At 41.9% G+C, this 24828-nt stretch overlaps 1 protein-coding gene and 1 pseudogene across 1 annotated transcript; one reads left to right on the top strand and one right to left on the bottom strand.

Moving 5' to 3' along the window:
- Positions 1-1935: 1935 nt before the first annotated feature.
- Positions 1936-23735, bottom strand: Gins1 (GINS complex subunit 1). Its single transcript, XM_032902391.1, has 7 exons — positions 23526-23735; positions 20715-20779; positions 17446-17544; positions 16078-16168; positions 6675-6791; positions 5015-5089; positions 1936-2346 (listed from the first exon to the last, which is right to left on the bottom strand). Exons 1-7 carry the CDS (start codon positions 23598-23600, stop codon positions 2278-2280), a joined length of 591 nt encoding a protein of 196 aa, XP_032758282.1. The 5' UTR covers positions 23601-23735; the 3' UTR covers positions 1936-2277.
- Positions 12590-13388, top strand: LOC116899974 (annotated as a pseudogene).
- Positions 23736-24828: the final 1093 nt, after the last annotated feature.

The following is a 24828-nucleotide window of genomic DNA, read 5'->3' as shown; positions in this document are numbered from 1 at the left end:
CCAAACAACAACAACAAAAAAAACCAGAAAACAAATAGGGATTCCTATTCCAGAAAGCTCTTCACTCCAGAAGGGAACACTTTTAAAGCTTAAGGTTTAGTTTTACCAACCAGAAATACTAAGTCTCAGTATAGTTGGTAGAAGCCTTGTCAAAACTCATAGTGGAGACAGTAATGGTGGCACATGCCTTTAAAACCAGCATTTGGGAGGCAGAGACGGGCCCCAGCCTGGTCTATGGAGCAAGTTTTAGGCCAGCCAGGACTACACAAACCCTTTCTCAAAGAAAGAAAGAAAACAAACAAACAAACAAACAAACAGAACCCACCTCACAGTGGGTACACTTCTTTACTTTGAGCCCTGCCTGGAACTGAAGTAACAGACTAGAGGGCAGGAGGTATGGCTCAGTTGGTAAAATCCCTGCTGTACATATCTAAGGACCTGAGTTCAGTCAGATCTCGAGAACCCTTTAAGAAAGTTGGCATAGCAGTGTGTACCTACAATCCCATCACAGCAGAAGTAGAGGCAGGAGGTGCCCTGGAGCTCACTAGCCAGCCAGTTTGGCTGAGTCAGCAAACTCTAGGTTCAGTGAGAGACCAAGCTCAAAATCCAAGGTGAAAGCCAGGCAATTGTGGTGCTGCATGCCTTTAATCCCCGACAACACTCGGGGAGAGAGGCAGGTGGGTCTCTCTGTGAGTTTGAGGCCAACCTGGTCTATAGAGCAAGTTCCAGGACAGCCAAGGCTACACAGAGAAACTCTATCTCAACCAACCCACCAACCAACTAACCAACTAACCAACCAACCAACCAACCAACCAGCATGGTGAAGAGCAGTTGAGGAAGACAGCCAGCTCAATCCCTGGGCTCCATAGATCTGTGCATTACATTAGCAACTGCATGTGCAGACAGAAAGTAGATTGATTGGTTAAGGTCTAACATGATCAGCAAACTGACATTTATAGAAAACCCACTTTACCCCCAAACACAGCACTGGTAAATTGACCTGTGATGTTTACCATGATAAACCTTGTTTGTGGCCCTAACACAAGCCTCAAAAAATTACAAAGACTGAGGTAATACCAAATACGTTCTGTCATCATCTAATACCGTCTCAAAAATGATTTGGGACGTGAATAAGATCAAAACATACTGCATGAGATTCTCAAGTTAATAAAAATATTTAAGATTACTTTTCATTCTAAAAGTTTAGTCTCTATATAAATGAAATCAAATTAGAAACCAAAACCAAGCTGACTTAATGGTACACTCCTTTAACCCCAGCACTCAGGAGGCAGAGGCAGGTGGGTCTCTGAGTTCAAGGCCAGCCTATAACATATAGTGAGTTCCAGGACAGCCAGGGTTCCACAGATCTGCCTCAAGCAAACCAACAAGAATCTAAACCTAGAATGACAGCTGAATCTGGGCTGAGGCAAAGCATCAGCAGTGCCAAGGTGTCCTCTGGGCCCTCCTCTTGGGAAGGGCAGGGATCCGCTCGTCCACACAGGGCTGTAACCTGCTCAGCACTGTCCAGCCTCCCTCAGCTGCTGAGGGCCCAGCATCCTCTTCCACTCACTGAAACTTTCACTTGGCCAAAGCAACCTTCCTGGGGGCTTATTCTACTGCTAAGGAAAGTATAGATTTATCCCCTACCCTAGATGTTTACTTCCCACCGGATAAATATTTGCTACTCTTGGGGGGGAAAAATGTCTAGTTTCCATCCATTTTAAGAACAAAGCCATGACACTGGTACCCTCTAGCCTGCAAGCAGCTTTGAACTACCACTGCAGAAAATACCAAATTCCAGTGTCCTCCCACAGCCTGGTGATAAATTATCACCTTTACTTGACAGAGTAGTCTAGAAACGTATTCCAGAAACCCAGCCCTTTGGCATGCATAACATAGGCTACCAAAAACAATCAAAGGTGGGCTACCAGGGAGTCCCAGTATGAAAGCAGATTCAAACCGAAGACTGTTTATTTTCAATTATAAGAGTACAATATGTACTGTGGGAATGGAATAACTAGAGACACCGCCTGTAACAGGCTTAAGAGCTGGCAGATTATGCTCCGAGCCAAGAGTTCTTGTGTAGTCTTCTTGGGTTTCTCAAATGCTAAGCAGTCGCTCTACAGTGAGCTGGACCCAGGCCCTCTCGGTTATGTTAATGCATGTCTGTAAGTTTAAGAACAAGGAGGGGGAGGTCCGGTGGGGACGCTATGCGCTGGCTTAGCTTCACACCTGGCAAGGCCGGGAGTGCCCTGCTCTTGTCCTCATGGGACACAGTCAGGACAGCACGTGCTCCAGAACTCCTTGTCTGATTAACTGCTCACACTTCCACCGAGGCAAAAAGTGCTGCAAGTAAAAGGAAGTAGAGGAGAGGGGGAGAGAAAAACTCAATTATTTTTTGCATCAGTAAAAAGCAACAGCTAATTATATGCCTCACCAGCTTGTACAGCTGTGTAGTCACCAGCTGACCTAACTGATGTGCCGCTACAGCCCAGCACAACTGATCCACTAATCCAGCACTAGTGACATTCTTATTTTTATAAAAGTCACTGCACAATTCTTAAGATATATATATTTTTTTGCCAGTGGTGGTGGCATAAGCTTTTAATCCCAGCACGCATGAGGCAGAGACAGGTGGATCTCTGAGTTTAAAGCAAGACTGGTCCACAGCATGAATCCCAGGACAGCGGGTTACACAGAATAACCCTACTGATAAAAAGAAAAGGACTTACTCATTTTTACTTTATGTATATGAGTATTTTACCTATGTACCTGTGTACAGCTGTGCCTGGTGCCCACAGAGGCCAGAAAAGGCACTGGGTCACCTTGGACTAGGGTCCTCCACAGAAGCAGCAAGTGTGTATAACCATTGAGCCATCTCTCCACCTCCTTATTCACCATGTTTTTAAAAATTATAAAAGGCTGAAAAAATGGGTCAGTGGTTAAGAGCATTGACTGCTCTTCCAGAGGTCCTGAGTTCAATTCCCAGCACCCACATGGTGGCTCACGACCATCTGTAATGGGATCCGATGCCCTCTTCTCATGTGTCTAGAGAGAGCTACAGTGTACTAACATACATAAAATAAATGATTTGATCTTTAAAAAAATATTAAAAATGTTTAAAAAAAAGAAAATACACAATGATACATTTGACAGTTCCTTTAACACTGTATTTAAAAGTTTTAAAGAATACATGTTAAGTATTTCCCCACTAGTATCTGAACTAAGTGGATGAGCCGTATAGATATATAGTCAGTCTTAGATGTGGCCAGATAATTAATTAATATGCATGCACGTGTGACAGTTCTCAGAGAGCCAACCCTCTCTCCTGCCACCTTATGGGATCCAGGGACTAAACTCAGGTCACTGGGCCTGTGTACTGGCACTTCTCCTTGCTATGTCATCGTGCTGGACCAGGATCAAGTCATTTAGAAATTTCTTAGCATTAAACAGTAGAAAACAGGATTCAAATAAAGATAATAGAAGTTGTTCCGGCTTGTCACGTGTTCACACAGGAGCAGATCAACAGGTCCAGGCCTCACTGCCTCAGTACACAGTGGGCAGATCAACCAGAGCCCAAGAGAACCACCCCAACCTGAAACAGCGCTTCCGCTCATCTCACTCTGACGGCAGCTGGGCTTTTGGCTGCTGCAGGTTCCCCTGGCACCTCCAGAACATGGGTTTGCTTGCTTGTTTGTTTTTGTTTTTTTTAAAGCATTCTAACTACCATCTGGTTTTGATACATTATGTTTAAGGAGGCACACGGGAGTGAACGGTTGGTTTAACAACAATTTTAGGGTGCCTTAGAAATCTGTTCTAAAAACCTGGCTTTGGAAAATGACACCTGCACACTAATAAAACAGATCAGTCATCCTCTTGGCCAGAGAACAGATGGTCAGAGCATTCTGTTCCAGGATGTCAACAACATGGTACCAACTGGTCAACATCCACATGGCAGGGCAGGCAGGGAAGAAAGGGTGGCCCTTGGGAGGCCCTCTCCCCTCAGTACTGCCATGTCAGAAAATGGGGAGAGGACAAAAATGAACTGTGTAATATGAAGTCTCAACTCTCCTAAACTTGACCAGTATAATCTTGTCCTAGTAAGCTGTTCTGCTTACATATTAAGTATTTAAAAGTTCTTGATCTACACCACAATTTCTTGCTCTAAAGTACAAGGTTAGAATGAAGCATAAGCTAAAAATGGTTATGTAAGAATTTTCAAAACTTCAAGGAAAGGCTTACTCCAGTATTCTTTTGTTTCTTATTCTAGTACTGTGGATGTGAGCCTACAGCTGCATGCACACTGGACAAGTGCTTCACAGTGAGGCACAACTCCAGACCTTTTTATAAGAGCTCACGAAATTGCCAGGGATGGCTTAGAATTTCTTTTGTAGCCCAGGTTGGTTTTGAACTTGCTATGTCGGCCAGCCTGGCTTGGAACGCACAGAGATCTGCCTGCCTCTGCCTCCCCAAGTGCTGGGATGAAAGGCAAGTACCACCATACCTGCTTGGTCCCCAACTTTCAGTCCTCCTGTCTCAGGTGGGATTACCAAGCCTCAAATTCAACACTTTAATAGTCTCCAAATAATTTGTCAACTAACTAGAATAAGGCCCATTATAATAATTACTCACAAAAATAATTAGTATTAAATATAAGCACCAGCTTAATAAATGAATTAATGTTTTCTTGCTATATGACACATTTGCTTCAAGTCTTATTATTTAGAAAAAATTCAGAACTGGTGTGAGATACAGAGGAATGTCACAAGGAGATATTACTTTGCTACCAAATTCAGCATTTCCATACACATATTCTTTTTTTGTCCCCCCCAGACAGGCTTTCTCTGTGTGGCCTTAGCTGGCCTAGAACTTGCTCTATAAACCAGGCTGGCCTCAAACTCAGAGATCCACCCGCCTCTGCCTCTCAAGTGCTGGATTAAAGGTGTGTGCCAACACCTGGCTACTCACACATACATTCTTAACAAGGTTTAAAGTAAGTGACAACAGAAACTACCTGACTATTCTTTTTAAGCAGGATTGAAGTGCCATCATCAACTTCAAATTCCCCATAGTCTTTCAAACACCGCACCTGAAAGAACAAATTAACATTCTGGTTTTTCTTTGAGACAAGGTCTTGGCTGTGTTTTCTCGGTAAGTCCCTAACTCAGCTCTCTAAACTCAAGTGATCATACTGTGTCGGCTTCCCGACTGGCTAAGAGTACAGCTGTGCCCCACCAGAACTGGTTTACATTATTATAGGTAGTAATCAAAAAGAACATGGTAGTGTATAAATATTAAATATATATAATATTTAGATCTACTCCAGCCTCACTTTTGTAGACCCCACCCATATATCAGTAATGTGAACAGGACACAGCTAGCTAAGTTTACCAATTCCTAATTTTGGAAAAGATTCTTTTAATTTTCTTCAATATCCAGATTCATTCCAGGGTATTCTTAGCAGTAGAAAATGAAAATACAACTTTCATTTGGTGCCCCCAATAAGCAAAAGTGAAGTTGGACTGAGTGATCTTTTAATTTGTAAATAATTCTAATCATCTCAGTTTGTCCTTCACTTCAACCTTGTTCTTTAAGCAGTTAGGTTATCAAAACTGAAAGAGGATCTTGGTTGAAGGTAGAGGAGTAAGGCAGTCTTTGACAGCGACATCCCCAATGGTAAAGAATTATCTGGGGCTGGAGAGATGGCTCAGCGGTTAAGAGCACCCAACTGCTCTTCCAGAGGTCCTGAGTTCAATTCCCAGCAACCACATGGTGGCTCACAACCATCTGTAAAGAGATCCGATGCCCTCTTCTGGTGTGTCTGAAGACAGCTACAGTGTACTTACATATAATAAATGAATAAATCTTAAAAAAAAAAAAAAAAAGAATTATCTGGGCTGGCAAGATGGCGCAAAGTGCAAAACACTTACTGTGTAAGCCTGGTGACCCAAGTTTCATCCCCTGATCTCACAGAATAAGGAGAAAATCAACTCCCAGAACTGTCCTCAGGTATACCAAGGGACATGCAGTTGCACTTAAGTACACATTACTTGTAGATAGTTTTGTTTTTTTAAGGGACAGCACTAAGTGATATCAAGAAAAATAGGGAGGCATTTCATCATCTTCTCATGAATATTCTAATGTTTTCTCATTTCATTTCACATATATGGGTGTTTTGCCTGCATGCATATCTGTATGCCACATGTATATACAATATTCGAGTGGGGCAGAAGAGGGCGTGGGTCACCAGTGTTACAGATGGCGGAGAGCTGCCATGTTGGTGCTAGGATTTAACTTGAATCCTCTGCAGGAGCAGCCAGTGTTCTTAACCAGAGACATCTCTCAGTCTTTCATGAATATTTTTCTGTTTTCATGTTGATACTAGAACCTGACAGAGCTACACGTTGTGTTTTATGTCATATCTTTCAATCTATAGATCTTGCTACCTCTTTAGAAACTTTCTTCCGTGGCCATCTATTTGTGGTACCAAAGACCAAACTCCTAAAATGGGTGTACTGATGAGATTTTAGGTATCCATCCGTAAGACTGTGGAAACTATCTTCCTCTCGCTCTTTTGTCTTGTTTCAGTTCTTTCCTTCTTAAGAGAAGCTAGTAAATCTTTATCTTTGATAGAAGGTAATACAATGTATTATTATTAAAGTAGGTATACATACTTCAATATATAGGCTTTTGGGGGGTTTCACATCTTGTGTGATGTCCAAGCCTTCATCTCCTCCAAGTGACCTCATGTAAGTTGCAAGAGACTTTTTATAATGGTTGAACCACTCCATCTGTGAACAGGAAAATAGTCATTTGCCAAAGTTTAAGAAAGATTACACAAACTAGGTACCATTTCAAAGCCACACATCCTAAGACCGGATCTTCCCACATCAGTTAATTATGAAAATCCTCCACAGACATGCCCACTGGCCCAGCGACATCTTCCCAGGAATTTATAGGTTGTGTCAAGTTGACAAAGCAATCACAACTACCACAGTAAAGAGAGCTCTGGTAGATGTCAGATACTTAGGCAGTATGGTCTGAGCAACTGTCAGATCCCATCTGGGAGAGGCTGAAGGCTGGCAGGTGACTTTACTGAGATGGTTCACCATGGACTGCTATGAATGAGCTTCTGGGGGCAAGGCCGGAGAGGCTAGATCTTGGGATTGCTTCTTGCTGTTGATACACCTTTCCTGTCATTATTAAGTTCATTTAACAATCTCTGAGCTTTAGCTCACCCTATTAGACAGGCTTTCTGAAGATCAACAAAGTTGTTCTGTCTTGTAGTGATGTTTTACAAACAAGTAGATGATTTAATTCCTTTTTTATCATTGTTTATTTATTATATAGATTATATAATATTATTGTAGCTGTTGCTGTCTTCAGATACACCAGAAGAGGGCATCGGATCTCTTTACAGATGGTTGTGAGCCACCATGTGGTTGCTGGGAATTGAACTCAGGACCTCTGGAAAGGCAGTCAGTGCTCTTAACCGCTGAGCCATCTCTCCAGCCGGATTTCTTAATTCCTAATGATGACTCTACAAGAATTCCTACGTTTATATTAGTAATTATCGAACTCTGTAAGAAGGGCTGCAATCAGAGCCGTCTGTAACATGAAAACTGCAAGTAGAACTCTGCTCGCCTTCACATGTCACTGGCTATTTGCACTAAGATAGAAAATAGACAGATTTACAATTAAGGAGTATATTTCTTTAGGCTGTAAAACTATTAACTATCGGTTGTTTTTTTTAAAAAAAAAAAAAAAAAAAAAGGGAGCAATTGGGCTGGAGAGATGGCTCAGTGGATAAGAGCAATGACTGCTCTTCCAGAGGTCCTGAGTTCAATTCCCAGCAACCACATGATGGCTCACAACCATCTGGGATCTGATGCCCTTTTCTGGTGTATCTGACAGCTACAGTGCTCTCACATAAATAAAATAAATAAATCTTAAAAAAAAAAAGGAGCAATTTATTGTTGGTGCAAGGACAGAAGATAAAATATTAGCTGGGTTTATCTATATAAAGCTTCAATACTAATAAGACATTATCCAGATGATTTGCCTCGTGATAGAAACATGCTAACTTAAAATTATAGTTTTTAACTTTAAACGAACCTGTGGAGCTAGTGGCAGATAATGATAACTAGCTAGATAACCAGTCTTAGTAGTTACTTATTTATTTATTTAATTTTATTTAATTTAATATGTGAGTACACTATCAATTTCTTCAGACACACCAGAAGAGGGCATCAGATCCCATTACAGATAGTTATGAGCCATCATGTAGATGCTAGGACTTGAACACAGGACCTCTGGAAGAGCACTCAGTGCTCTCTCTCTCTCTCTCTCTCTTTTTTTTTTTTACTTTTTTTTATTGGATATTTTTTTACCTACATTTAAAATATCATCCCCTTTCCCAGTTTCCCATCCATAAACCTGCTTCTATGAAGGCGTTCCCCCTCCCCAACCACCCACCCCTTCCCGTCTCCCTGCCCTGACATTCCCCTACACTGAGGGTCCAGCCTTGGCAGAACCAAGGGCTTCTCCTCCCATTAGTGCACAAGGCCATCCTCTACTACACATGTAGCTGGAGCCATGGGTCTGTCCATGTGTAGTCTTTGGGTAGTGGTTTAGTCCCTGGGAGCTCTTGTTGGTTGGTATTGTTGTTCATATGGGGTTGTAAACCCCTTTAGTCCTTCGATCCTTTCTCTACTTTCTCCAATGGGGACCCCGTTCTCAGTTTGCTGCTAGCATTCGCTTCTGTATTTGTCAGTCAGTGCTCTTAACCACCGAGCCATTTCTCCAGCCCTGGATAACTAGTCTTAATGGAAACACAAGTAAACATCTTGGTTGTTACTTCTTATTTATGGTTTGATTTATGTTTGAACTTGTGAACTTTTAAGGAGAGATGCTTGGAATACCATGTGATCTATTCTCCTAAAAAAGTACAAAAAACTAGGAACAATGACATTAAGGAGGCAGAAGGAGAACAGAAGAGAAGCAGAGTAGAAGCAAAACAGAGGAAGAGACAGCAGAACATAGCGGAATACACCAGGGCCGAGGAGATGCAGGTTAGGACAGAGAGCAGAAACAGAGAGCAGAAGGAGCTGCCGAGAGCAGAAAGCAGCAGGCAGGCTTTTCTTACACACTTGAATTTAATTCATTTAGCAATAAAGGTAGAAAATTTTTTTCTTTCTCTACACAATAAATGCTGGAACTTATTTTTCATCCGGAATGAGTGAGTTCTTTTTGCACTGGAGCTTGCTCAGTGAAACCTGCTCCTGCAGGCTTTTGCTCTTTTCTCCTGGTGTGTGTGTGTGTGTGTGTGTGTGTGTGTGTGTGTGTGTGTGTGTGTATGTGTCTAAGTATGTAAGTCGATGAGGCAAATGGCTAAGCCAGGGAAGACAAAGGCCCACAGCTCAGCTGACCCTGTCCACATGAATGGAACTGGCAAGTTCCAATATCTGAGGACCTCAGAAATGGCCAGAGGTACTCTAGTGCCTTATCTGTGTTTTCTCTCAAACCCTGGAGAATTCCCCTCACCTTTTATTCTTTTTGGTACTCTTATTTAGTGTTACTTATACATTTTACCTCTTTGGTGGGATTAGTGGGTTGTTTTTTGGTGGTTTTGGTTTTGGTTTTGGGGACAGGGTTTCTGTGTAGCCCTGGCTGTCCTGGAACTACTCATTCTGTAGCTCAGGCTGGCCTTGAATACACAGAGATCCACCTGCCTCTGCCAATGTTGGGATTAAAGGCCTGCGCCATCACCCAGTCTGTTTGTTTTTTGAGACAGAGTTTCTCCCTGAACCTGCTATGTAGACCAAGCTAGCCTTGAGCCCACAAAGATCTGCCTGCCTCTGCACCTGAGTGCTGGAATTAAATGTGAGCACTACCATGCCTTGATATTTTTACTTTATTTGTTGAAAGAAAACAGCTGGGCTGGTGATGGCATACACCATTAATCCCAACACTTAGAAGGCAAAGGCAGGCAGATCACTGTGAATTCAAGGCCAGCCTGGTCTACAGAGTGACCTCCAGGACAGGTAAGGGCTCCAAATAGAATTCCTGTCTTGAAAAACAAAAACAAAAATATAAATAAATAAACTCTTACGGGTTTCTGGAATCTACAGAGTTCCAAGACAGCCAGGTCTACACAAACCCAGCCGCAAAAAACCTTAAACTAAAACCCCAAACAAACAAAAAAAAAATGAATTTTTTTCTTTTTAAATTAAAATATAATCACATCATTTTCCTCCTTTCATTTCCTCCTTCTGATCCCTCCTATGTAACATCTTTGCTCCCTCAAAACCATGGTATTTTACTTTAATTATATATATGATTATATATATGTGTATATATGGTTTGTGTGTATATAAACATACATACTGTTATAGACACGTGTTCTATACACAAGTATATAATAAGATCTGCTCAGTCTGTTTAGTGTTACTTGAACGTATGTGATTTCACAGCTAACCATTTGGATTGGCTAATCACCCAGGCAGCTCATCCCTGGGAGTCAGCTCCTTCCTGTGGTGCTCTGTCTGGATAGAGCCCCATGGCTTGGCCGCACTTTCTACTTTTGGCTCTGTCTTTGTTAGCAGTCTACTTGTGGGGACTTTTCTCGGGTCTTGTTTAGGGAACCACACTGCTGAAGGATTACGAGTGACGCTTCCTTGTCATCTCTAGAAGACAGTCTCACAGCAGAGCCCTCTGGCTCTCACAATCATCTGTGCCCCTTGCACAATCTTCCTTCAGTTTTAAAGGTTTGGTTTTGCTTTTGTGATTCATCTAATTTGGTTTATAGATCGTTTTCACTGTTAGGCAGGTTTTTTCTTCTTTTTTGCCCCATGTTTTCCTCTTTGACTAGCTCCCTCTATATATTTAGAATATTTTGACCTTACTGTACTGGTGTTAAATACTCATTATAGGGGTTGGGGATTTAGCTCAGTGGTAGAGCGCTTGCCTAGGAAGCGTAAGGCCCTGAGTTCGGTCCCCAGCTCCGAAAAAAAGAACCAAAAAAAAAAAAAAAATACTCATTATACAGGGATTTTATTCTCCTAACACTTGCCAGGTTTTGAGCTTTTTCATGACTGAGATATTTTTCTTTTGTTTTCTAATTCCTTTCTCTTGTCCCTGAATAACATTTTCCTCACTCGGCTTCTTTCCCCTTTCTTGTTTTTCTATTTCTCCCTTTTCCCTGTCATCTTCATTTATGTCATTCATTTTCTATTTGCACACTCACTCTCTAAAAATTACCTTTGTCCCATATGCTGTCGTAACCTCGCCGGTTTCACTTCTGCATGCACTGTTTTAAGTGTATTTCTGCATCTTGAATGGCCTCATAGTTGTTGCTATTACAGAAACTCGCTTTCTCTTTACAGAGAGTACTGGAGATTAAGCCTTAAAGAAGATCTCCAAATAAAACAGGAAGAGAGATCCAGACAAGGAGAAATGTGTATCATAAGACAGACACCAGAAATAGAAAGTGTGGCAAACTAGTTCCTCCAAAATGCTCGATAGTGATTTCAGATGTTTTCTAGTAAAGGCTGAGCAATGTCTTCTAAGATGATACAAACGAATGGTTTCATTCAATCCAAAACCTAAAGAGGAAAAGTCAGCAATACAGAGGGTAAGGTAGTAAAATGGATGAATTGGGATGAAAGTCAGTAGTTTTCTTCTGAAGAAACTGTCAGCAAAGACTCTGATGTTGTGGTAATGTTAATAAAAAAAAATCTCAATGAATTAAAAATAAAAAGATCCCATGGAGCAGAGGATGAAATACTATAGCCAGGCACCACCACGAAGATGATGGAGAACTCGAGCACGCACTCAAGAGTCCAAGCCCAGTTAAGATAAAGAGTGAGAGATTCTACTCAATGAAATTATAGCAAAAATTTCCCAACTCTAGAGCAAGATATCCAGGCACAAGAGGCATTAGAACCCTAAAGACACATGACCAGAGAAGAACCTCTCTGTAACATATTATTGTCAAAATGTCAAAAAAAAAAGATACAAAGAAAAATGAATTACAAGATGGTATAAACTTGGAAATATATGTTGAGGTGCCGAGTATTGATGACTGCCCATAAAAGTCACATAGGCCCTGATATGGTAGTAGTAGGTGGCTTCAACACCTATTTTGATAACAAAGAAACCTCTGACTTCAGTTATACTGAAGGGGCTGCATGGTTCAGTGATGAGGGACACTTGTTGCTCTTGCAGAGGGCTGAGGTTCAGTTCCCAGCATCATCACAGTGGCTCATAATCATTTGTAATTCCAGTTCCAGGGAAGCTGACCCCATCTACTGACCCCTAAGGGCACCAGGCATGCACATGGTGTCCATACATACATGCTGGCAAACCATTCATATATATAAAGTAAATCTAAAAAGTCAAGCTATACCACAGATCAAATGAGCTTATCTGAATTACAGAGACCATCTATCTAATAGGTAAAGAATATACATTCTTCTCGGCAGCCCATAAGCTTCTGGAAAAGAGCTCACATTCTGGGCCATAAATCAAGTCTTAAAAAACATGAGAGAGGGGTGAAAGCAGGAAAGCTGGTGGAGGAGCAAAGGCGGCGATGGAGGAAGAGGAAGAGGTGAATGCAGAGGCGGCGGAGGAGCGGGACGAGGCCGAGGAAGCGTCCTGCAATGGCAGCAAGAAGAAGGTAGTTCCGGGTATTGTGTACTTGGGCCAGGTCCCGCGCCGCGATTCCGGTCCCTGCACGTTCGCAACCTGCTCAGCACCTACTGTGAGGTGGGACGCGTTTTCTTCCAAGCTGAGGATCGCTTTGTGAGACTCAAAAAGAAGGCAGCCACGGCTGCAGGAGGAAAGAAGGGAGCTAAATACAGCAAGGACTATACCAAAGGCTGGGTGGAGTTCCGAGACAAGGGCATACACAAGCGAGTGGCAGCTCGTCTACATAACACGCCCATGGGTGCCCGCAAGTGCAGTCCCTTCCGTTATGACCCGTGGAACCTCAAGCATTTGCATCGTTTTACTTGGCCCCACCTCAGTGAACACCTTGCCTTTGAGCGCCAGGTACGAAGGCAACACCAGAGAGCAGAGGTTGCCCAAGCAAAACGAGAGACTGATTTCTATCTTCGAAACGTAGAACAGGCACAAACAGGCACAACGCTTCCTTGCAGCTGATGGGGATGCTACTCAACCAAATAGCTCCTGGACATTTATTTACTCAACATCCCACAGAGCAGGAGCTGAGGGCCCAGAAAGCAGCATGGCCCGGAGGGCCGGAAGGAGCTCAGCTGGCCACCGTCCAGGACCAGGCCCGATCCAACAGAGGGCTACTAGCCAGGATCTTTGGGGCCTCTCTACCTGCAGAGAGCAGGAAAGAACCGTAGCCTGTAAGGGACTACTAATGGAAGAAGAAATAACTGCCAGCCCTGCCTCCTCCTCATCTGCCTCCTGCAGAGTGTAACCATCTAGGCAGATGTTTGCTCTGTTCCACAGACCAAGAGTCTGGTAAAAGGCCTTTTTCGTTGGTGTCTTTTACCCACTTTGACCAAATCTTTTAAGTGCCAGTCTGAGAACTTTACTCACACTATCCAGGATGAAGACCACTGTAGGTGCCTGCTGTGTTTGGCATCTGATTGCCTGCCTCTCTCTCAGTGGGCACCTAACAGTCTCTGGCTGGAAAGAGTAGACTTGCCTTCCACTAGGGTAGTGGTCTGTGGTCTTTGTTCACTGTAGTGGGGAACTGGATTTGTGGTTCAATTTGTGGTTTATGTTAGAAAATATAAAATAATTTATAAAAAAAAAAAATACGAGAGAGGGCTGGAGAGCTGGTCTAGTGTTTAAGAGCACTGACTGTTCTTCCAGAGACTTGAGCTCAATTCCCAACAACCACATGATGTCTCACAACCATCTGTAATGGAATCCAATGCCCTCTTCTGGTGTGTCTGAAGACAGCTACAGTGTACTCATATATATATATAATAAATCTTAAAAAAAAAAACAAACCAAGAATCTAAATAGCTTTTTGTGTCTTATCTAATTAATGCAATAAAACTAAAAGTCAACAAGAATACTGAAACCACACAAGTACTTGGAGACTTAATGTCATTTTGAAGAAATTGGGGAAGAAACTGAAAATTTCCTAGAATCAAATGATACAAGAGTGCAATTTACCAAGACCCTTGGTACACAGCTAAAGCAGTTCTAAGAGGAAAAATGATAGCTATAAGCACCTATATTGAAAATTAAGATATCAAGTAAATTACCTGGCAGTGCACCTTAAGGTCCTAGGAGAATAAGAGCTGTCTAAACCCAAGTGCAGTAAGAGGTGAAAATGAGATCAGAGCAGAAATTAATGCAGTTGAAATGAAAAACTAATATATAGACTCAATTTAAAACATGAGTCAATTCCTAGGCACATATAACCTTCCCTTCTCCCAGAAACTCAAGAAGAAACAAGCCTGTTATAACCAAAGACTGAACCAACAATAAAAAGCCTCCCAACCAACCAAAGAAAAGCCCCAGGACTAGATAGGCTCGCTGTCAATTCTACGAAACTTTCCAAGAGCTAACACTGATACTATTAAACCCTTCTGTAATAGAAGAAAAGAAACAATGACAAACTGTACAAAGCCAGCATTACCATGACACACACACACACACACACACACACACACACACACACACACACACACACACAAAGAACACTATAGTCAAACTTCCCTGATGGGCATAGACACAAAAACTTCTTGTCAGAATTCAAAAACACATTAAGACCAGACCATGACCATGTTGACTTCACTCCAAGGCAAAAGGTTGGTTCAACACCCACAAATCAATAGATGTGGTACAGTATGCAAATAGAGTTAAGGACAGAAATCACATCACTTATGCAGAGATGTATCGGGAGTGCCTTGCTAACGAGATGACTCATAGTGGACCCTGGTTGGTTTGTGCTAACCTAATGACACAGAGTGGAGGCTGGACTGGGCTCTGGACTTCACTAACAGCGTGACCTCCAGGGAGGGGAGGGGAGAAGACTGAGCTCAGTGACAGGGCTGGTAATTCAATGGTCATGTCTCTAGAGTATAAAACCTCAACCACTTAGACACCACTGCTGTATAAGACGACCTGGATAGGGGTTGGGGATTTAACTCAGTGGTAGAGCGCTTGCCTAGGAAGCGCAAGGCCCTGGGTTCGGTCCCCAGCTCCAAAAAAAAGAACCCCCCCCCCAAAAAAAAGACGACCTGGATGACAATGTTATGTGCTCCACCATGGAATGTGTCAAGAGGATACCAAGCTCTGATCTACAAGGATACAATAGCAGAAGCTTAGCGTCTTCAACCCTTTCAACCCTTGCCTTGTGAGCCTTGTCTGGCTGGTTCCAATCTACATCCACTTTGCTTTGTATCCATTTGGCTTCAAGACTTTAAGTGTGAAGTACAATGATACTCTTGAGTTTTGTGACTCATTCTGGTGAAGTACTGAACCAATAGGAATCATGGGACATCTAAACTTGTAACTGTTGTCTAAAGTAAGGGAAAATCTTATGGAAGACTTAGGTGAAGTGTGGTCTAACTTCAGCCAATTAGTGTCTGAAGTCCTTCAAACCTCTATTTTTAAAGAAGAGAATATTTAGGTATAGAGAGAGGTCAAGTTACTTACTTGAGATAGACAGTTCTTAAACAGTCAGGATTTAAGTTTATCTGACTACAGTCCAATATCTGGAGTAATCCTATGCCTTAATTACTGGATCAATCAAGACTTATTACCAATATGAATTTGTAATGTTGATTATAATGTATGTGTGTGTGTGTATATATATATATATATATGCACATATTATATAGAAAACACCCAAGTAATAATACCAGCTTTTAATCCCAAAGATGGATCACTCATAAATAACATATTGGGACTCTATCTTGTTAAATACTAAAGTTTTCTCATGGTACTTAGAATTACTCCCTATATAAGTATATAAGAAATTAGTCCAAGTTAGAAATTGATGGGTGGACATTGAAAACAAAGGAACACTGATAACTACTATTCGAGAGCATAACAGTTCAATACAATTGAATAGTGTTAACCTACTTCTTCAGCAGACATGTGGAATCGTAAAGTATTTGGCAAGACACTCCCATATTCCCACCTGAGTGCTCTAATCCGAAGCAACCGGTCATACCTAGGACATGAGATTAGATGGCATAAGAATAAAAGGGTCAAAGATGTTATGATGAAAAGACTCAAGACTCACAAAAACCTCTTCTTCTCTCTCTCGTCCCTCTCCCTTGTCTCTTCATTTTGTTAAACTTCTCCACATGGAACCATAAAAAAAACCCTAAATGGAGCATGTGGACTTTGGCTACTGATAGAAAGACATCCACAGAAATCATCTTTGGGACAACAGAAAAAAATGAGCATAAGAACTGTCTAGCTTGCTGGGTGTGGTGGTCCATGCATTTATTCCCAAAATTTTAGAAGCAGAGACAGAAGGATCTCTATGAGTTCAAGGTCAGCCAGGACTATAGGAGACCCTGTTTCGACCTGACAGATACCACAAGGCATTGTTTATTTCTCCAAATGTGACAATATGTGCAGTGGTTACAAAGGCCATGAGGAACCTGCTGCTCAGAGAAGAAAACTATTATGAATTCAGTAATGAGCTGTCATGATTCTCCAAACCAGTACAGCATAAAAACAGAACACAGGGGCTGGAGAGATGGCTCAGAGGTGAAGAGCACTGGCTGCTCTTCCTGAGGTCCTGAGTTCAATTCCCAGCAACCACATGGTGGCTCCCAACCATCTGTAATGGGATCTGGGGCCCTCTTCTGGTGTGCAGGCATATATGAAGGCAGAACACTATAATTAATAAATAAATAAATCTTGAGAGAAGAAAGCACACAATGAAGTAAATGTGACAAAACACTAAGATCTAAAAACTACGTTCCACAAGGAAAGCTATATTATTCTTACTGTTTTCATGATTATACTACTGTTTCATAATTTAAAAAAAAAATTATTTTTTAAAGCCAAGGGTGACTATAATGATGTTATAGCACTCAAGAGGCAAAAGTAGATCTTTGTGAGTTCAAGGTCATCCTTGGTTACTCCAGTCTCAAAAACAAGCAAACATACAAACCAAACAAAAAACATAAAACGGGGGCTGGAGAGATGGCTCAGCGGTTAAGAGCACTGACTGCTCTTCCAGAGGTCCTGAGTTCAAATCCCAGCAACCACATGGTGGCTCACAACCATCTGTAATGGGATCTGATGCCCTCTTCTGGTGTCTAAAGACAGCCACAGTGTACTTATATATAATAAATAAATAAATCTTTAAAAAAAAAACATAAAACAGAACAATAAAAGCTATTTTCTTCCTTCCTTCCCACTGAGAAACCAAATTACATCAGAAGCCCTCCTAGGTTCCCTGACACCCCAAGCAAAACCCAAGACACTCACAGGTATGCTATCGTGCAGCGCCTGTTTCTTAACAAAGAACAATGCCGAAATTTGATGGTTGGTATCAAATCACCTCGTCCAGCTGACTTTGCTTCATTCCTGATAAGGACATGTAAGGAACAAGAAACAGATATAGGTAAAAGTTTCAAAAGCAGGAATGGCTGACTGATATGCTTGCTTTGTCTATTCACAACTGGTTAACCAGAGCGGGGTAGCTTCCTCCCTGCCCGTGCTTTCATTAGTATATTAAAAGATAAAAAGCCAGAACTGGGTGTGGTAGGGCACTCCTTTAATCCCAGCATTTAGGGGCAGAGTCAGAAAATCTGCATTCAGGGTCATCCCAGCCTACATAAAGTAGTGAAACCTTGTATGTGTCTCTGAATATCTAGATTGTTTTGTTTTCGTGGTGCTTGAGATTAAACCCAGGGCCCCAAACATGATAGGCAAGTGCCCTAGCACAGAACTACTCCCCACATGGAGCCGCCATTCTACACACTTCTGCCACTCTGTGGAGGTCAGGCTAATTTCCCACATTCCTTACAACTGCTTGCAATGTAAGGATATAATTCCTGGGTTATAAGGAACCAGTACAATACATATGGACTAGCAGGGCATGGTGGCACCATGTCTGCAATCCCAGCACCTGGGAAACAAGGCAGGGCAGAAAGCTTTAGCTAAGACTGAACTACAAAATGTGATCTTTCCTCAAAAGATTAGCTAAATTCAATAGCAGAATAATTTAGAAAACACACGTCAAACTCTGTACATTTACACATGATTGGTGGAGGGATTCATTTCTGTTCACAAAGCTGTTCTTAATTTTTTTATTGCATTTTTTTGCTTAAATTCTTTTTTTTTTTTTTTTTTTTTTTTTTTTTTTTCGAGCTGGGGACCGAACCCAGGGCCTTGCGCTTCCTAGGCAAGCGCTCTACCACTGAGCTAAATCCCCCAACCCTAAAAGAGATTCTTTTTTTTTTTTTTTTTTTTTTTTTTTTTTTCGGGCTGGGGACGAACCCAGGGCCTTGCGCTTCCTAGGCAAGCGCTCTACCACTGAGCTAAATCCCCAACCCCTTTGCTTAAATTCTTTCATTGCATTTATTTTTCTGCTCATGCAATTCATGTAGAGAACAGATAAGATGGCAACTTTCACTCTCCTTTCACCATGGGTCCTGGGAATTAAACTAAAATCATCAAGCTTAATAGCAAGAACCTCTATCCATTGAGTCATTCCACCAGCCCTATTTTATTTTATTCTTAAAAATCCTTTTATTTGAACTGGGTCATGGTGGTGCATATCATTAATCCCAGCACTTGGGAGTCAGATGTAGCCTGGTCTACAGAGAGTTCCAGGACAGCCAGGGCCACACAGAAAAACCCTGTCTCAAAACAAACAAACAAACAAACAAACTAACTAACTAACTAACTAACTTTCTCTTTAATCTTATATGTTTGGGTATTTGTACCACATCCATAGAGGTCAGAAGAGGGTGTCAGATCCCCAGTAAGAGAGTTAGAGACCATTGTGAACTGCCGTGTGGGTGTTCTCTAGAGCAGCTGGTACTCTTAACCACTGCCATCTCTCCAGTCCCCCTCACAGATAATTTTAACCAGAAACAATGGTCACCTCCCCAAAGAGAATTTAACAAAGTCAGTGACAAATTTCAGGATCAGTAATTTGCACAGAGTGCAGCTAGAGAGTACAGAAAATTCAGTCCCTTACTGGACCAAGACACAGTAAGCTAACTCCAAAATATATTTTTATTCTGTTTATTATAGTCCAGGTCACTTTTTAAATGACCTGACTTACCACTGTGCCCCCTCCTCTCTGCTCGTTAAATACATGCGGCAGCCAGGATGGCCTCAAAACAAAGACTGCCTACCCTGTACACAAACATCTCATCTGATACCACCTTCTCTCCTGCTAAGTTCCAGCCCCCTTGGTCTTTAAATGCAGTTTGCTGAGTACTTAATTGTCTCTTCATGATCGTTGGATTTGTCGGGGCCAAGGTCTGGATGGTCTCTGCCCACCCTGACTGTTGCTGTGAATAAAATCTAATTCTCAAAGCCTCAGCTAAAATGTCGTTTCCTTAAAGAAATCTCTCAAGTCCTCAATTTAAGTTACGCCCTATACTGTCTCCTAGCACTATTCTCTTCCATGGCCTGCCCTTAGAGCATCTCCCATCCTGACATGTGTGTACTTAGTATCTGTCTCCTAACAGTAAAGTCAGGAACAGAAATCTAGACAGTGTTATCTACCATGGAAATACCAGAAACATTTGTCAATGCAACTTTATTTGGTGCATGTCCATCAAATGGATTAATAAACAACTCTGGAGAATTGAGTTCAAGACTTGACATCTGACCCACATTTACCACAGCCCTGATGTTCAGTTCCTTGTTCTACTGGTAAAGATTTTCTGATATCGGTATGTATTGTGTTCCTTTCATTTTGGGTGCCCCATATTATTAATTTCTACACCCAAGTAATTTATAGACCTCTCTAGTTAAGACTCTGACTGTTATTGGGCATTAGTCCCAGCACTTGGGAGGCAGAGGCAAGTAGATCTCTGATTTTGAGGACCCTACATTACGGAGTGAATTCTAAGACAGTCGAGACTATAACAAGGAACCCTGTTCTCAGAGTGGGGGGCAGGGACACCAAGGCTGTACTACCTCAGCTTTGACCTCGCTTGCAGCACCTGTTTTTATCTGATCACGCGATGGCAGCTTTTGAAGTCTATTGACAAGGTCCAGATTCTCCATCGTATGAGTTGCCACGCCCAGTTTAAATATTCCACCTATAGCCCTTTATTGACCTGCTAAATGTGACACCGGTTCTCGATGAACTCTACTCATGCCTACTCATGCCGTCAGAAGTCACTGCTGCTCCTGACCAGCTGGCCCTCTCTTTGAAGCATACTAAGGCATCTGTTAATGAAAACAAAGAGTGGGAACTAAGTATTTAATTGCATTGTGGTCTTTATCTGCTCCTGTCTCACCTTTTTAAATCTACTTCAGTTCTTTCAACTTAGAATTACACATCACGATGCATCATGAAGACGCAGTAAGCGTCTAACACACATGAAGCACTGTCCAACCACAGTAGCAGAAAACTTTAAGTTTTAGTCCTGTGCTCACTTGTACAAGCAGGATAAGACAGATTCAGAGAATTAAAACGACACAAAACAGTACATCCCCAAAGAGATATAAGGTTCTGGTTTTAACATGTCATTTCTTATTTTTAAAACATCGATATTATCACAACTTACACATCTGACTGGTTTTGTTCATACAAAGCTTTCATCTCCTCCAGAACTTGTCTGAGTCCGTCCTCCTGAAATGTATAAACTGATATTAATATAGGTCCATTGATTCCCCTATTAATTTCAATCTGTATTATCTTTCATTTAAATACCTTACCAAAAAAACAACAAGCTTCACAATATTTTCATAGCTACAGATGCTGGCAAGGAACATAAAGTACAGCCCTGTGGAAATCCGCTCCATAGCTGTTCAAACTGTTCAAAGGAATGGGCCAAGTAGTTCCTGAACTCAAGATGCCAAGCAGGAAGACCCCAGGAGTTCAAGGTCTTCAGGCACTACATAGACATACCTATTTTTTTTTTTTTAAGATTTATTTATTTTGGGTCCCCAGCTCCAAAAAAAAAAAAAAACCAAAGATTTATTTATTTATTATATATAAGTACACTGTAGCTGTCTTCAGACACATCAGAAGAGGGCATCGGATCTCATTACAGATGGTTGTGAGCCACCATGTGGTTGCTGGGAATTGAACTCAGGACCTCTGGAAGAGCAATCAGTGCTCTTAACCGCTGAGCCATCTCTCCAGCCCAGATATACACCACACTTTCCTACCTTGCAAGATACCTTGAGCTCTATCTATACCTGGCACCAGAAAAAAACTAAACAGAACTACCATATGACCCAGAAACTCAACTAGGTTTATGTTCTCTCTCGTTCTCGTTCGTTCTCTCTCTCTCTCTCTCTCTCTCTCTCTCTCTTTTTCTCTCCTTCTCTTTGTTATTCCCTACACTACTACTGAGCTAAATCTCTAACTCACACAAAAACTTACAAGCAGTTTTGTTGTGTTTGATTTTATTTTTATTCTTAGAGTTTCATAATTGGTTCTCTTGAGACAGGGTCTTACTAGAATTATGTGACCCAAGCTAACCTCAAACTCACATTAAATTTCCTGGCTCAACACTCCAAGTCCTGGAATTACAAGCATACACTGACTGGACTTTACACAAATGTTCTTGGCAGAATGATTCAAAATAGTCAAAAAGCAAAACTAATTCAAAGGACCAACAACTGATGGAGAGGATGAGCTCAATGTGATATACCACCCAGTGGAATGTAATTTAGCTATGAGAAGGAATGAATACCGACACATACTACAATATAGGTAGACCCTGAAAACTCCATGTTAAACCAGAGACACCAGACACAAAAGGAGGATAGTCTGAGTCTCCTTATCAAGAATACTAGGCCAAGCAAATTCAAACACAGAAAAGCAATGTAGCCAGACACAGCAGTGCAGGCTTAGAATCAATGCCAGCAAATGGAAGGACTATCTCAAGTTGAGGCCAGCCTTAAGAACATAGTGAAACTGTCTTCAAAGAAATGAGGGCAGGTGAGATGGCTCAGTAGTAAGGGTACTTGCTTTCTAGCCTGATGGTCTCCTTCCTGTAACTCACACAGCAAAAGGACAACTCTCAAGTTGTCCCTGACCTCCACACCTGTGCTACGGTATACATGTGCCTACCCACATAAGTAAGTAAATACAAAAGAAAAGTGATTATCAGGAGCTGTGAGAGAAGGGGAACTGGGCATTGCTGCTTAAAGGTCACAAAGTTTCTGCTGGAGTAATGAAATGGTTTTGCAAACAGTGAGGAAGATTTAACAGCAACGTGGTTGTAATGAGTGGCCCTGGAGCCTACACTAAGTTAAAATGGGCAACTTTATATTTGTATGTGTATTTTTAAAAGATAAAATGAATAGCCATTTGAAAAGTGCAATAGGGGCTGGAGAGATGGCTCAGTGGTTAAGGGCACTATTCAGTCCCAGGTTCGATTCCCAGCACCCACAGAGTGATTCATAACTGTCTATAACTCCAGTTCCAGGAGAATCCACTGACCTCTTCTGACCTCTCTGTACCAGGAATGCACGCTGCCACATATATACATGCATGCAAAACATTCATACACGCAAAATTTAAAAATCTTTAAAATAAGACAACTGAACTACTGAATATTAAGAATAGTCTCAAATACATTATACTGAGCAAAAGACACCAGATACCAAGACTGCATTCTACATGATTCCACATGGCCCTTCACACAGCATCAGGCCCTTTATAGATGTGTCAGCTCTTAGCAGTCTGAGCCCGGATACATGTAAAAAAGGGCAATACTCTACAAGCCAGGAAATCAAATCTGTGGTTTCCCAAGGATGAAGCTGGGACACAGCTCCATAGCAATCCCCAGAACTTCTGGGGTTATGTCAAGATGCTATTGGCTATAAAGATGTATGTGGAGCTGGAGAGATGGCTCTGGCTAAAAGTACTTTCTGCTCTTGCAGAGGATGTGGGTTCCCAGTCTCCACAACCACCTATAACCCCAGTTCCAGAGGATCTCACACCCTCTTCTGGCTTCCATGAAGCACCTTCATGCAAGTGAGGCGCATACACATGACTTTTGTTTTGTTTTGTTTTGTTTAAATAGAGTTCCAGGTCAGCTTGAACAACATGAAGACTTGTCTCAAAAACAAACAAACAAAAAACAAACAAACAAGTAGCACTCAAATGGGGAAAGTCACCAAATCAATAGGTAACATAAGTATGAGTCTTCTTTTTCTTGCTACAATTTGGCCCCGTTTCAAACTTTTTGTTTCCGATCTCGGAATCCAGCAGGGAGGCCAAGTTAAGCCAGCAACTAACACTTGAGAAAAAGTCTCCAGTAAGCAACAGCAGGCATAGGCCCCGCCCCCAAGACATGAGGCCCCGCCCTAAAGCCCCGCCCTAGCCCTCGACACGCCCCTGCCCGGCCGCCGCTCCTCACATTGAATGCCGGCAGCTGTCCTTCCGGCGCGCGGTGTAACTCGCGGACAAGCTCCATAGCTTTTTCACAGAACATGACGGATGCGCCTGGGTCCTGTGGTCCCGTCAACTGCCAAGTCACCCCCAAATGTTCGCTGGGCTCCTAGGTCGCGGCACTGCTATTGTTCAGAGTCGCACACCACCAGCAACCAGCTCCTCTCTTTGGCGCCAAATAGGCTTAACCAATAGAAGTGCACTGGTGCTGGGTGGAGATGGTGGGTGGGAGAGAACAGAGCTATGGTGGCCGAGAAGGGACATTTAATTTCATGCGCACCCTCACTGAACCGCTGGGAAATTGGGGTTAAAGAGAATGGTTTCTTCCCTGGCAAAGCCAGGAAATCAGTTGCGGCTAAGATTGTAGGCTGAAACGAAGGGCTTTTTCGATTGGGCAACAAAGTAAAGTGCACATTCTTCTCATCCTTTTAATTTTTCCATTTTAATTAATTATCTTTAGGTTTCAACCTTTAGGTTGAGGAAAAGTGGAAAAACTACAGGTTATGACGCAGTGTTTGAGTTTTGCAGTGCTGATTGTTTGACATTAAAGAGAAACCATCTTTTATTGGGTACTTTCAGTATGGTAGAGACAATGACGTGTATTTCAGTTAATTCTCACAACTTTCCTTAAAAGATTATTAGTATCAGAACTGATAAACCAGAACAGTTAACTTACTAAAGGTCACACAGCTCATAAAAATATTAGAACCTTATTTCTTTTTCTTTCTTTCTTTCTTTCTTTTTTTTTTTTTTCGGAGCTGGGGACTGAACCCAGGGCCTTGCGTTTGCTAGGCAAGCGCTCTACCACTGAGCTAAATCCCCAACCCCTAGAACCTTATTTCTATGCTTCGTACTTTCAGCTCTGGAACTTTTTGATTTTAAAACAATTACTTAAAAATATTTGCAAACTGGAAAACGTCACAGAGTTTAAAGATGGTCAAATGCCTGAAGCCCCAGAACTTTTGTGGCAAGGGAAGACAGATTACTTCAATTCAGTTCAGGAATTCTAAAGGAGCCCATCTTAAAAACAAACAAAAAACAATAAAATTACTCTTGATTTGCCTTCTATTTCTATGATAAAACACCATGAACAAAGGTAAACTGGGAAGTAAGGGGTTAATTTCAGCCTACAGTTGTAGTCCACCATAAAGGGTATTCAGGGCAAGAACTCAGAGGCCCTGGAAGAAGGCTGCTTTACTAGCTTCCTGTGCTTTGGGGTGACACTCCCCCTCAGTGGTCTGGGCTGTCCCCAGTCAATTACTGATTAAGAA

This window comes from Rattus rattus, chromosome 5, assembly GCF_011064425.1.
Source record: "Rattus rattus isolate New Zealand chromosome 5, Rrattus_CSIRO_v1, whole genome shotgun sequence".
Taxonomy (NCBI): Eukaryota; Metazoa; Chordata; class Mammalia; order Rodentia; family Muridae; genus Rattus; species Rattus rattus.
This window is presented reverse-complemented; position numbering and strand designations above follow the sequence as displayed.